At 36.7% G+C, this 13,716-nt stretch overlaps 1 protein-coding gene across 3 annotated transcripts in view; it reads right to left on the reverse strand.

The window, feature by feature from the left end:
• Positions 1 to 8,025: 8,025 nt before the first annotated feature.
• LOC128997950 (uncharacterized) overlaps positions 8,026 to 13,716 on the reverse strand; it is a 31,335-nt gene continuing 25,644 nt past the window's right edge. For all 3 annotated transcript variants that reach the window (XM_054423804.1, XM_054423802.1, XM_054423803.1), the window contains exon 7: positions 8,026 to 13,443. In XM_054423804.1, the coding sequence (XP_054279779.1) occupies positions 11,467 to 13,443 (1,977 nt within the window). In that variant the 3' untranslated portion in view covers positions 8,026 to 11,466. The remainder of the gene's footprint in view (positions 13,444 to 13,716) is intronic.

Genomic DNA, 13,716 nt, shown 5'->3' on the forward strand with positions numbered 1-13,716 from the left:
CTTGCTAGAGATAGGCATGTTACTCTTGGTGCCGTTGAGGGACCGGACGGTGCAATGACTTTTGAACCTACTGAAATACTTAAGGTTATGGCTAAAACTCATTTCCCTGGTTGTATTGTTTCTGAAATGCAGCAGGAGGAGGTGAGTTCTGAGCGGCAAAATCTGGGCCGCCATGCCACCCATTCTATGTGGAGCACTGTTTGCTGCTTAGTCACCTTCAGTAAGGTAAGATGGGCTGTTAGTTTATTACGACCCTTCAAATCGCCGAGTCCTGATGAGGTAGTACCTGTTTGCTTACAGGAAGGTCTAGACATTATTATTCACCCACTCTGCAAACTTTTCAGATCAAGCTTGGCCTTTTGGCTTTGGCTTTGGCTTTGGTGATCTCCCACTGGTAGCGCAGCTGTGCCATAGTCGTCAGTTTGTTTGGCCTATTTTTCTTTTAGATATTCTTCAACAGAATAATATGGCCTCTTCAATAGATATTCTTTAAATTTCCTCTTGAATTCATCTTGATCTTCAATGCTTTTTATATTTGGAGGGATCAAGTTGTAGATTAAGCTTGATAAAACTTTGGTCCGTCCTTTACTAAACTTGAGTTGACTTGATTTAGATGAATGTTGTTTTTTTGCCTTGTTGAGTAGTTGTGAATTGTATTGTTTTGTGGAAACGTGTTCGGGTTCTTCTTAACTATTAGGGCAGATTCCAAAATAAGTATTGCTGGCACCGTAAGGACTTTTGCTTCAACAAAAAGGGTTTTACAATGGGCAAGGTATGGAGCATTATAAATTATTCTTATTATTCTTTTTTGAAGAAGTAGTATTCTGCTTGCGAGAGGACTGTTTCCCCAGAATAAGATTCCGTAGTTGACAATACTTTGAAAGCAACCAAAGTAAATTTTCATTAAAACATCATTATCAACAATTGACTTAAGCCTTCGGACCATATGGCACACAGCTGTTAATCTGGGCGAAATTTGTTGGATATGATCCTGCCATTTAAGATTGTCACTGATGGTTAGGCCTAAATACTTTATGTGATTATCAATTTTGATACTGGTGCCTTCAAGTTTGAGTAATGGTGAGTTATCTGGGATTTTCCTGTTATGGAATTGGAGAGCTTTGGTTTTTCCTTTATCTAAAATCAGCTTATTGTCCTTACACCAATTGTTCATTTGGTTTAACCCATCTTGAGCTTTGTGCCTAAGCATCTGTTCGTCTCTGTCCTGCACCAGGTGGCTAAGGACCTTAGGCCTTAGGACACATTCCCTCAGGGTGGTGTAATTCTCATATTGCATTTATTCCAAAACCAGGGAGGAATAGTTACACTGATCCTAAGTCATTCAGACCTATTTCTATATCTTCTTTTTTCCTGAAGATCCTAGACAAATTGGTCTTGAGACATATGATGGATACGGTAAAGCTCTCAGGACAAATCCTATTTATAACAATCAGCATGTGTACGTCGCAGGAAGATCATGCGAGACCGCGCTGCACCAACTCGTAAGCAAGATTGAGAAAACTCTAGAGAGCAGCGAAGTGGCCCTAAGTGCCTTTCTTGATATTCAGGTAGCTTTTGACAACACTGGCACCCCAGCAATTCTTAATGCGGTGAGAGCTAGAGGATTTCACAAGATTGTATGTAAGTGGATTGAATCCTTGCTTCACAGTAGGAAGTTCAGGCTCTCACTCCATTATGACACGATTGAGGCAAGAACTACTCGAGGTTGCCCACAGGGTGGGATTCTTTCTCCCCTCCTTTGTAATTTGGTAGCAGACGACCTTATAAGGACCCTCAATGAAAGTGGGGCTTTCGTCTTAGGTTATGCTGATGATGTCCTTATAGGTTGGAAAGTTCCACAGGAATCATCATGTCCACGGAACCATAACTGACCTTATGAACAGAGCTTTAAGGGTGGTGGACCGTTGGTGTCTGGAAGTTGGGCTCTCCATTAATCCCAGGAAAGTTAATTGTAATGGTACCCTTCACAAAAGGAGGAAACTGGAAGGGATCGGCCCACTAATACTGCAGGGCACTGAAATAGAGCTGCAGAATCAGGTGAAGTATCTAGGTGTAATTTTGGACAGATCACTTCACTGGGGACCACATCTTCAAAAAGTCATTGATCGTGGTAAGTGGTTCCTTATGGCATGCAGGCGGATGGTAGGTGGAACATGGGGGTTACAGCCTATAGACTCTTGCATTGGCTGTATGTACATGTTGTCCGACCCGCCCTTACCTATTGTTCGCTTGTGTGGAAGCCAAAGATGGAATCTACTGCAGCTGTTAAATCTTAAGCAGGAGTTAAGAGGCTTGCTCTTATAATGATAACCTGGGGCAGTAAGTAGCTGTCCTGGAGCAGCTCTAGATTGTCTGCTTGATATGCTCATCAACATGTTTATCAAGGTGGTGGCAAGAAAAACAGCCCTACGCCTCAGATGTGAAAACTTATGGATAACCACAGGAAACAATAAAAGGGCAACAACAAATGGCATTCCAAAATTGTTCAGGTGTTACACAATGATGAGTAGGACCTGCCTTCAGATCACATGTCCAAAAAATACTCCTTTGGAAAGCCTTTCAAAGTACTAATACCAGATAGGAAGGATTGGACTGGCGGAAAAGGGCCTATAGTGTAAGACTAAATTACTTACGTAATTCCCGTTGACGGGGATTACGTAAGTAATTTAGTCTTACATTATGTCCAACAGCTCAGGGGCTACACACATGGATTTAAAAAGGGCCTATCCCCAAAGGTGATTTAGAATGCTACACTGATGGTTCTAAGATCAAAAATGGGGACACTGGAGCAAGTGTGCATTGCATAAATGAAGGCACCAGTATTTGTCTTCCCATGGGGGTGTACCCAACAGTTTTTCAAGTGGAGGTCACTGCCATCTTGGTTTGTGCTCGAGAACATCTTAACAAAGAGATCAGAGACAAAACAATCAATATCTATACTGATAGTCAAACCACCTTAAAAGCACTAAACTCTTACGAATTCAACTCTAGGGTCGTGTGGGACTGCCTTGCTTCTGTGTCTGATTTGGGTAGGAGAAATTATCTTACGCTCTGCTGGGTGCCTGGACACTCAGGCATGATAGGAAAATGAAGCTGCAGACCGAACGCCTCATTGCTGTACTCTATACACAGTACAGTAGTTCTTTATCATATACTGTATTTTTGTTGATATACGCACCATAATTGTTTCTATTTTAATGTACAGTACTGTTTGTTCACTATGTTTACTACTGTATTAAATAAACACTTGTAAACACTGTATTTTACTTTATATACAGTATAGTTGTTAATTGGATTAGACTGAGATTTACTTGCTCAATTTTTCAGAGTGACAAGCATGAGCTTAACACGTTCGCGGCGGCACTTCAAATGGCGGGCGTATCCCCAGTGCGGCGCAGCCCTCAGCGTCGAACAAACCCGATTGCCGCGTGTGATTGGCTTTCCAATTTCGGTCTGACAAATAGCAAATAACGTGCGAGGATGTCCTGCTTTACAACGAGAGTCAACGTAGTTCGCTAAACACCCACAGATATCAGCACTGCTTGGAACAGAGCCGGTCCCATTGGAATTGTATTGCCAAATGGAGGGACAAAGACAGGACAAAAAGTCGATTTTGAGATTGCCAGACGGGGATTTTACACGGAAATTTACTACCAACCTACACCACAACAAAATACAGTATACTATTGATTGAGCAGTGCTGTGCGAGGTTTCAAGTTTCTAGCTCTAATCCTGGCTTAAAAATAAATCATTTCGTACTGCTATGCAGCTTGGGAGCGATCGCACCCACCAGGATGGCATTAGGGTTCCGTATGGGAGCGATCACTCCCATGCCGCCACGAACGTGTTAAGATAGAGAAAAAAATGGAGATCTGCTCGTGAGTTAGAAGATGGACCAGGTATTCGACAAATATATCAAGCTCTTGATATTTACTGCCATATAAATTACAGCACTAAACCATTGGATACTTAACATCCAAGATTACTTTTTCCGTGATAAGTAAACTAGAATCATGGTAATGAGAACTATCTTACCTTTAGTTAGAGCGCTTGAAAAAAACTACTTAATGGGTGTTGGTAGGCATATTTAGTTGTGTAAAACATTCACAAAATTCTTGGAATAACTATTTCCAATAATATTTTTTAGAGGTTTGAGAGTCACAATATCTAGCATTGTTCGATCACTTTGCAGAAGTTTTCCTGAGATAGTTAAGGGCACACATTTGTAATTGGAGATCCTTGGGCACAAGAATCTGTTGTGAGAGTTTTGTCTATTGTTGTAATGTATATGTATGTATTTCAATCAATCTTAGCAATGAATTTAATTCGGATTAAAATTGCTTAATACTAAACATTTTAGTTGTTTTATTAGAAAAATCTTCAAATTTCCCTCTCTCTTCCTGAGATTAAATAAAAAACACTAAAGTTAGAGGTATTTTTAAAAGTACCGGTTTTAATTCTGAAAATAAAAATTCACCAGACTGTATTAATAAAATAATTTTAATTATCTTGAGACTCTCCACCATGAAAAATAAAATTGTTTAATCCAGGACGCAGCCAAAGGTCAAATCAGTTAAACAAATTATACATTACACCATTATATTAGTGTGGAGTTAATAATATCCATTTCATTCCCATTTCTATATATAAATCTTCAATCTCTCACAAATTAAAGAAAGTCAGCTAATTTTATTTTTATCTTACCAAGATCCATTCAGAAATAGCTATATATAATTTACTTCTTTAGGATTCACCTCACTTACTACAAAAACTTAAAATGCTCCAAGAATTTTTGGTTCTTTGTATACCTGTATTTAAGGTTTTCTGTATGGTTTGAATTAAAGATTGGGTGCTTTTAGCTTGTCAATAGACTATTTATTTTGAAGATTGTGTTTATCAATCAAGATGAAATTCTAAATAATAGAACACAATTCTTAAAAATTGTAATCTTTATTCAGCATTGAAGGTTCTTTGAGAAAAAGAAACCATCTCAGCTTTTAAAAATTTGATTTATTTAGACACCAATCAACACAATCCAATATGCTGAAATTGTTGGAGCAAAAACTTAAGTTTGGAGTCATGATTTTAATATTTTCCTTCAAGAGTAAATGAATTAAATATACTTTGTACTGACAAATCTAACCTATAGACCTACAACTAAAAATGGCCCTTTTGTCAAAATATTGTGACAAATTTGATCCAATGAGATGGGGTTATTTTTTACAAGTCCAACCAACCGAGACAGTGTGATCAACAAAACACGGGAATAAGCTCAAATGTTCAACCAGAGAGTAGTGACTCCAGTTATAATCTATTCATCTCAATGCATTTAACCTACCGTCAATTAAGATTTCCATCACTTATCCTTTCTTTTGGCAAGTCAATAAATACACCAATAAATTTTGGAATGATAACCAACTCTAACTGAATTTTAAATCCTTTACCTACGACCATTGTTCAAACTAGCTGTTTAAGTTCAGTTCTTGGAATTAAAAATATTCACTTAACAGCATTGTTTTACCTAACAACACGAGTAACGGACCAATGAGATTCATGGACAGAGAAAAAATAAGTAAACTTGTAATGCTTCGATCTTCAACGGCTGTTGAGACCAATTGAATTGTTAATGAGAGGTGCAGTGGCAATAAGAGGTTACAAAAGAAAACATAACTCCTCTCAGAAGTTATGAGTAGTGATTGTTAGTAATAAAAATAAAAAAACGGTCGTAGGTAAAGTAGTGTATGCAACTCGCTTTCACAGAAGTTTTTAAGGCACTCGCCGACTCACCAAGTCTCGTACCTTAAAATTTCCACTTGTTTTGTTAACAACTATCTTTACGTGATCTTGCATAAACTATTATAATCAAAACTCTCTTCCCTTCCTGTAATGTCTCATCCATTGCCTTACTGGTAAAGTTCTGGACACAAACGTAAAGATGACTGTTGTCCCTCAATAGTCAATACATAACCAGGAATCAATACTTCTTAAGTTTGTGATGTTCCCTTGTTTTGGCAAGGAAAATTTAAAGGTTGTTATAAAAAATAGTAGGCCCTAGACCCTGTTATGGTTGCTGTTATCAACTAGTACAAAGTTGATCTGGAGAATAGTTTTGTTACAGTACCAGACCATTTTATCAGTATATGCAAGTGTCGTTCTAAAGCAGCAATTTACCAAATATTCATCACTAAGCATTTTTATAAATGTGCTTAATACTTCATGCTCATTTTAAAACTAACCCTTGAAAATCAATTAAAATCTTATACTGACAATTTTCTAAAAGCTAATCCATAACTGGTTAAGAATCAAATATTTTAAAAGTGTATCACACTGTCTTTAAATGCAATTCACATATCTCTATGTCTTGTATGGACATCCCTGCTGTCGTGGAAATGCTAGGTTATACTATCAATTACCTCATTGATCTCCTTTTAATCCATCAAAAAAGTTATAATTTTAAGCTGTTGGTATTAGTGAAGGAGCATTGAATTGTTCAGAACACAGTGCCATTCAAAGTGTGACTCATAAACAATAATTAAAAAAAGGTATAAAATAAATTAATAAACCCAAGCAAACAAAAATATATATCATGCTCACAGCAGAAATACTCATTTCATTGGTCATGTAACAAATACCAATAATCAATTATTTAAAAAGTTTAAACTTACTCAAGTTTTTGGGAATGCATTTTTTGTGTGTGAAGTGGAAAACGTTGGCCATTAGCAAGAAGTTACTTCATAAAAAAAGTTTTTTATGTAATGTCCTGATTCAGTGAAATTAACACTTAAAATTAAGATTTCACTAAATTAGCAATAATAGCGCTTTGTGTCAAATAACTGTAAAAAGATAATTAATTTAGCCCCTAAGCACACTTTTTGGGTACAGTCACATTCCTTTACATGGAACCTAAATGAATTGTCATTTACTTTCACAGCTTGCAATTCTTTAATAAAAAGACATCTTGTAGAAACATTTACAAAAACTACTTGTGCAATTGAAAATTAATATTTTTACATTTGAACTGTTTCAATTAAAAACTTGTAACGTGAGTTTTCTTAAGGTTAAACAGTTTTCCTGTTTAATTGATTGTTTGTGTTTTGCTATTGAGCCTTTCAAAGTATATATCACCATGACAATTTTATGAATAAGTGTATCATGAATAAGTACTTTTACGCAATCAATGAATTAGTTTGTTTAGAAGTGGGTAACTACAGTAGAACCTCTTTAATCCGAACCCCTGTAATCCGAACGTCCACTAATCCGAACGCCTCATTGCTGTACTCTATACACAGAACAGTAGTTTTTTATTGAATACTGTATTTATTGATATACGCACCGTAATTATTTCAATTGTAATCTACAGTACTCTTTATTCCCTATGTTTACTACTGTATTAAATAAACACTGTATTTTACTTTATAAAGCATTTTTCCCTAGCTATTGTTATGTAAAAACAACAATATGTTCTATAATCCGAACTATTCAATAGTCCGAACTACCCCCGGTCCCAATTAGTTCGGATTAAAGAGGTTCTACTGTAGCTGCAATAATTCAATCGTTATATTTTTCAGTGTTGGTATTCATAAATTATTCTCCCTTTCAAAACTTTTAAGTACAGTGATTTAAAAAAACCAATCAGCTATTAATTGAAGACTGTTGTTGACCTTAAGATTACCTTACCCAGATCTTAAATGTAAATTCGACCTTAGGCTTTGCCTGAGCAATAATCTTGATTTTATTTATCTTTGGCTTTGGAAACTACTACTGTCAACATGGCAAAGCAAGTGTGGCGTGTCTTATATTGGTCATAAGATGAGAATAGGGAAAATAATAGTTATCAGATTGTAAAAGAAACTGCTAAGGGTTTGATTTTGACTTTACAGAATCAGAGAGAGCGAGTTCCATTCAAACTTGACTAGCCTTAAGATGTATTTTTATAGTTATGAAAGTACAGTTCCAATATAATTAGAAAAAAATGGTTTTATCAGGCAAAAAAGCAACTTGAACTTCCATTCAGTACATCGAGACATTTTCATCGTTTAATATCTTTAGATCTTAAAAAAAGAAACAGGAAATTTAAATAACATCACTCTTTATGATTATATCACACCATACAATGTTAATCTGTACAATCGATTTGACATACAATAGACCTGGGTGTTAACATACAAGCTAATACAACGCAAACAGATCAATGGACTATTGCTTAAACGTGAAGATGAGGTAGAATAGTCGGGCACCTAAACCGGAACAGAGATTCTAACTCGGGAACAACATGTATAACAATTACAGGAAACATTCAGATGCCCCATACAAAAGATAGTCCATTTATACAGATCAACTAAACTCACATATAAAATATTTTATACGGTTCGCTTCATAAAAAGTCATCGATAGTACACTCACACTCACACATATCACTCATACCCTTAAATGCTTGTGGAACATTACAAACAAATTATCAGGCTTGGGATTGAAGAATTATAAGATGTATGTGACAGACACAGCTTTATCTTTGGTAAGGGAGTAAGTGTAAACAAACAAACAAACATTGCACATTTACTGTCCTCAGCCTGATTAGCTCCACTCGGATGTCTGTGTTTCCCAGAGTTAAAATGTTTCCCTTTGGCATTTAAAAGTGTCTATCGATAGGAAATTATGTATGGTGTAACTTAGACCGGTATAGAAAATGATATCGTGTCTTACACGAAAAAATTTGTACATAAAAGTTGTACGGTGAGAGTAGCGATCACATCGTCATCAGATAAACTAAATAAATGATAACAAGATCAAATATAATAACAAAATCACATATGAGAATCATTAATCTCCTACTTTAATGTGATGGTAACAACTCAAGGGGAATTGATAACAAAGAATATGATAAAATTTAAACAAAATATGCATAACTAAAACTAGGCGATATTCTAAATAAATATTGTCACACCTAAAACAGAACTTTAAATATAACACTAAATAAAATTATCTCGCACATATTCCTGTAAACAATTACTATTACATAATTGTGAGTGTAACATGAATTCCTTTACAGATTCTGAAGAAGACCGACTGCTTTGAATCCAACAGCCAATTCGTCATGATCTTTTAAAAAAATGTTTATTCGGTTTAGTTTTTAATCAAGTCAGATATAAAATCGAAACACTTTACTTCAATTCAAATCATTAACTCCCCAAATAACAATGTGAAGTAGAACTGACTTTTAGAAACTGATAACAAAATGTGTGTTGAAAGCTATCCAAAGCAGCCAGTCCGACAAGCTAACATCAAGATAGAAATATTGCACTCTTACCACTTTCTAACTCAGCAGAAACTGCACTACACAAATATGTAATCAACAAGTGTTATGTTATGACTAGATGAGGCCTATCTGCAGAAGTAACTTCTCCATACATACAAACTCTACTGTTTCAAACAATATTACTATGTTCTTCAACAACTGGTTGTACTATGTCACCATCGTTAAAAAGTTTTATGCGAAGGGAAATTATCAAGTGCATGAAACTGCGACAACTTTGTACTCAGAAAAGAATATACAAAGTCTGTCACATGACTCGTATGTCAGAGATGATACGGGTTTTATCAGGAACTTAGGGTTATTCAACTTAAAGGCTATGAACACGTAAGGTATTAACTATCGTACGACTAAAGAATGTTATTGCCCTCACTGAGCTAACGACTGTCGACTGTCCCTACAGCGTACAGCCTCCTAACAATAATTAACTGCAACCAACAACCAGTCACTGCTTTATATGAGCAATCTACAAATGGGACGAGACAATCTATAATCCTACAAATGAACAGAAAGTATGTATGCAAACTATACAGGTCTAACAACACCTTCACAAACAACTATACATAATCCAACATATATCTACAAATAATTTCAACTTAAAAACCATACACTTCGGCTTATAAAGCTCTTTTATATATAAATATATATATTTAAAAATTGGAATATAACTAAATCAATTACCATAAAAACCATAAACGCTACAAATTAAAACAAATTACATTCCCAGTAACTGGAAAACACTGACATAATCTAGTTTTAAAATATCAGACATGCAGGGACACATGGTTAATTTTATTATGAATAGTAGGGTTTAAAAATGTGAAAAATCAATAAAGCAATGGAAGACAAGTTGTACAATGTAAGGTATTTACAAGTATAACCAGAAAAACAGACTCTTCAAAATACACAGTTGATTTACGAGTCATGTGAGATGGTTTGAACCTCAAATACTTCGGACCGGCCCCCGAGTCTAATGAAAACCAACAAGTTCACACTTTGAACATGAATTTCCTTCTGAAGGAAAGGAAATTCAAACAATCATTCAGTCATTAAATGATTGTTAAAGTGGTAAAAATTCAAAGCTTGTACAACCAGCTTTGAGAATGAATTATGTTGGCCTATTATTTGTAGGAAAATATATAACAAAACGTTATTAAATAATTCAGTATTCACTACTTTATACAATGGATGAAAAACTCTTTCAAAAGTTATTCTCTTCATAATACTATTATACATTTAATTTATATATAATTGGGCTACGATTCGATAATTCGAAAAACTTTTGTACTCTGTGATGATGTGGCAATGGCTATGTAGATGTGCAAAGTCAACACATTTGAGTAAAAATAACAAATATAAATGGTACAATAATATAACTTAAGACCGAGAGCAGAAAAATTATCGATCATAGGTATAAGGCTAGATGTTAACAATAAATTTAAAATTGTTAAACAATCGTAACATAAACATTTCTGATGCATATATTTGCCTAAGAGCAACTTAGTGAAGCCAAAGTCCCATATTACTCAGACCTTTCTCCATTAACACTCTATTATTTATCTTTTTGTAGTAATGAGTTTTTTTATAAAGATTGATATTATTATAAGTTCTACCCTACCTATGTTTAGAACATGGAAACACATTTTTCATACGTGTAATGATGACTAAACAAGAGAATGATTACTACTCAAATAGAGATTTAGCAGGTGGCATATAAAATAACCTATATTTGACATACTTTTCATAAGTTTCTTTTAACGACATGAATAGTATATATTTTGGAATTTATAGCTAAATTAATTTTATAGAATATGAAAAGAAGGATAGTTAAATTACAGAAACAAAGTGTTTGATATAAAGGGATTAAATATTACTGTGCTAATATTTTTATTTAAAGAGGCACACATTACTTTGAACTTTAATTTCCTGAATTAATGTGAAGTCATCGATAGAGAAATAAGTTTAATAATGCATAGGACTTTAGCTTCACTATATGCCTGATGTAAACTTGTTTAAAGAAATCCACTCACATCACATAACAAGAAAATCAATTACTAAACAATTAAACAAGATATAACAAAATATTAAGCAGTCTTAGTAATGACAGGGTCTTGTTGAAACTACAGGCAGGCGAATCAGAAACCTCCGAATCCAATATCCATTCTTTCATTTTTTATTCTATCAAAAACGTGACTTTGCAAGTAACTGGATTGTGGATAACCGGAATTGGAATAGGGGGAGGGATATGGGAAATTGGGACTAGGTACATGGATGTTGTGTGAAGGGGAGTAAGGGAAACCCGCAGGGGGGCCTCCTGGATATGGGCTGGAATACTGATTATAGGGGTAGGGCAGCCCAGAACCCGACATGTTGACTCCACTCATGTTAGGCAGAGGTTCCATGGGTGAACCTATCCTGCAAGTGCGGTCGACCAACCCACTGCCAAACGAGTCTATCACATGATGGGACCCCATCGGATGGGGTGGACCCATCAGGTTAGGGTAGGAGGAAGTGACAGTGTGGCTAGAGTTGTAGTTTGAGGCCAAGCTTGTGACAGAGAAGGAGCCAGGAGTCTCATTGCTACTCGTCGCGCTGCTGTTGGCTAGTGACGTCACTGAGAAGTTCATACTGGGAGAGGGAGAAGTGTACGTGTTAGAGGTTGTAGGAACTGCAGACGGGTATTGTGGACTGTAATGAGATACTCTGGGATAGTCTGATAGGTAGGCAGAATCGTCACTGTATTGCCCAGTGCCCGATGAGGAGGCACTCTCCATGGGTTCCCCACTCACGACTGTGTGAGGGGCATCTCCATCACCTATGTTCGGAATCTGGTCCACTAGTGACTCCAGCCCTGATAAGCTCTTTGATGCTACATCCTGGTTTAACGTGGGTTTCGGGGCGAATCCAGAGGATGGCCTCTGAGGGTATCTTACGGCGCCGCTAGTTTCTGAATCTCCAGAATACTCGTCATAGTTCTGGTAGTTCATTTCTGGGGATTTCTTTTTAGATGGTGCAGGACTCGGAAAGTGACAATCCATGTGGTTATCCGGATTGTCATCTTTGACGTCCAAGGAACTTTTACTGTTATCTTCTTGCATAGCGGTGGAGGGTTCAAATTCTGGTGGACCTCCTAAACTGGATGAATTCGGTGACCTCGATGCGATGTTCTGCTCAGAAGATATTGCAGCACTGATTTCAGAGGACAGATCGGAGTGAGAGTATGACGGAGGCTGAGGAGACTGGTTGTACCCGTGACTTTGCATGGGAGATTGATGGAAGTTGTGATTTGACAATGGCGACTGTGAAGCATTCTGGTTGTACGTATGTGACTGATTATTGTACATTTGTGAAAACCCCTGCTGACACAAGTTAATAGGAGACTGAATTGGGGGAGAAAAACAATTTGGAGTGGGGGTAACTGCCTGGGAGGTCGTCACTGCTGGAGTTGTGGTGTTGCTTTGCGTCTGTTGCTGCTGCGGCTGTTGTGGTTGTTGCTGCTGTTGTTGAGAAGCTGTAGGAGTCGATGGTTGTGTTTGTTGTTGTGGCTGCTGCTGCTGTTGTTGTTGTTGCTGCTGCTGCTGCTGCTGCTGTTGCTGTTGTTGTTGCTGCTGCTGCTGCTGCTCTGTATTTGTATTAGCAACCATTTCAGGTTTAATTTTCTTAGGGCGACCTCTTTTCTTCTTGGGAATAACATTTCCATCTTTATCGAGAACCTCCTTGGGAGGTTTTTCTTTTTTCTCTGGTGGCGCTTCTCCCTCTACCTTTATCTTCTTTGGTCGACCTCGTTTCTTCTTTGGTGGTCCAGCCGGCTGATCTTCACTGTTCTCTTTCTTGATCACAGTGTCGGTCAAATCCGTTAACCCATCACCCATGTGTCCGTTATACCCTCTATACTTACACAGCTGTCCATCTTTTCCTTCTTCCTTCACTTCAGGCTCAAAAAAGTTTTTGAGTTTGGAATAAGTAAACACAATTTCTTTCTCATCCAACTCTGGCACTAGTCCATTCAAATAATCACGAAACTTTTTCAATGCAGCGTAGAAAGGTACTTTGTCAGCTGCTCGAGGAAGTTGGGCGCAGCGAGCACTTGATGACGGCATCACCCACATGTACTGCAGCAAAGAATGTCAAATTAAACTGATGAATTGTGTGCATAAACCTTACAGCCTACAACCCCATGGACACAGTTTGGACAATGATCCTTCATGGAGCTACTGTAATACCTAGTTCTAAGGTTCGGTCACAAGGTATTTTGTTATTTACTTCTAAGAAAAGTTACCCTTTTACACTCACCCCTTAGCCAAGAAATTCACGGTAAAGATTTATTAAGAAACTACCGGTAAAATTTTGACTTCTTTATATAGGCCTAGTAGACTTCCTAATAG

The sequence above is a fragment of the Macrosteles quadrilineatus genome, unplaced genomic scaffold (genome assembly GCF_028750875.1).
Source record: "Macrosteles quadrilineatus isolate MER2022 unplaced genomic scaffold, UCM_ALF_1.0 Scaffold_7__1_contigs__length_78375512, whole genome shotgun sequence".
Taxonomy (NCBI): domain Eukaryota; kingdom Metazoa; phylum Arthropoda; class Insecta; order Hemiptera; family Cicadellidae; genus Macrosteles; species Macrosteles quadrilineatus.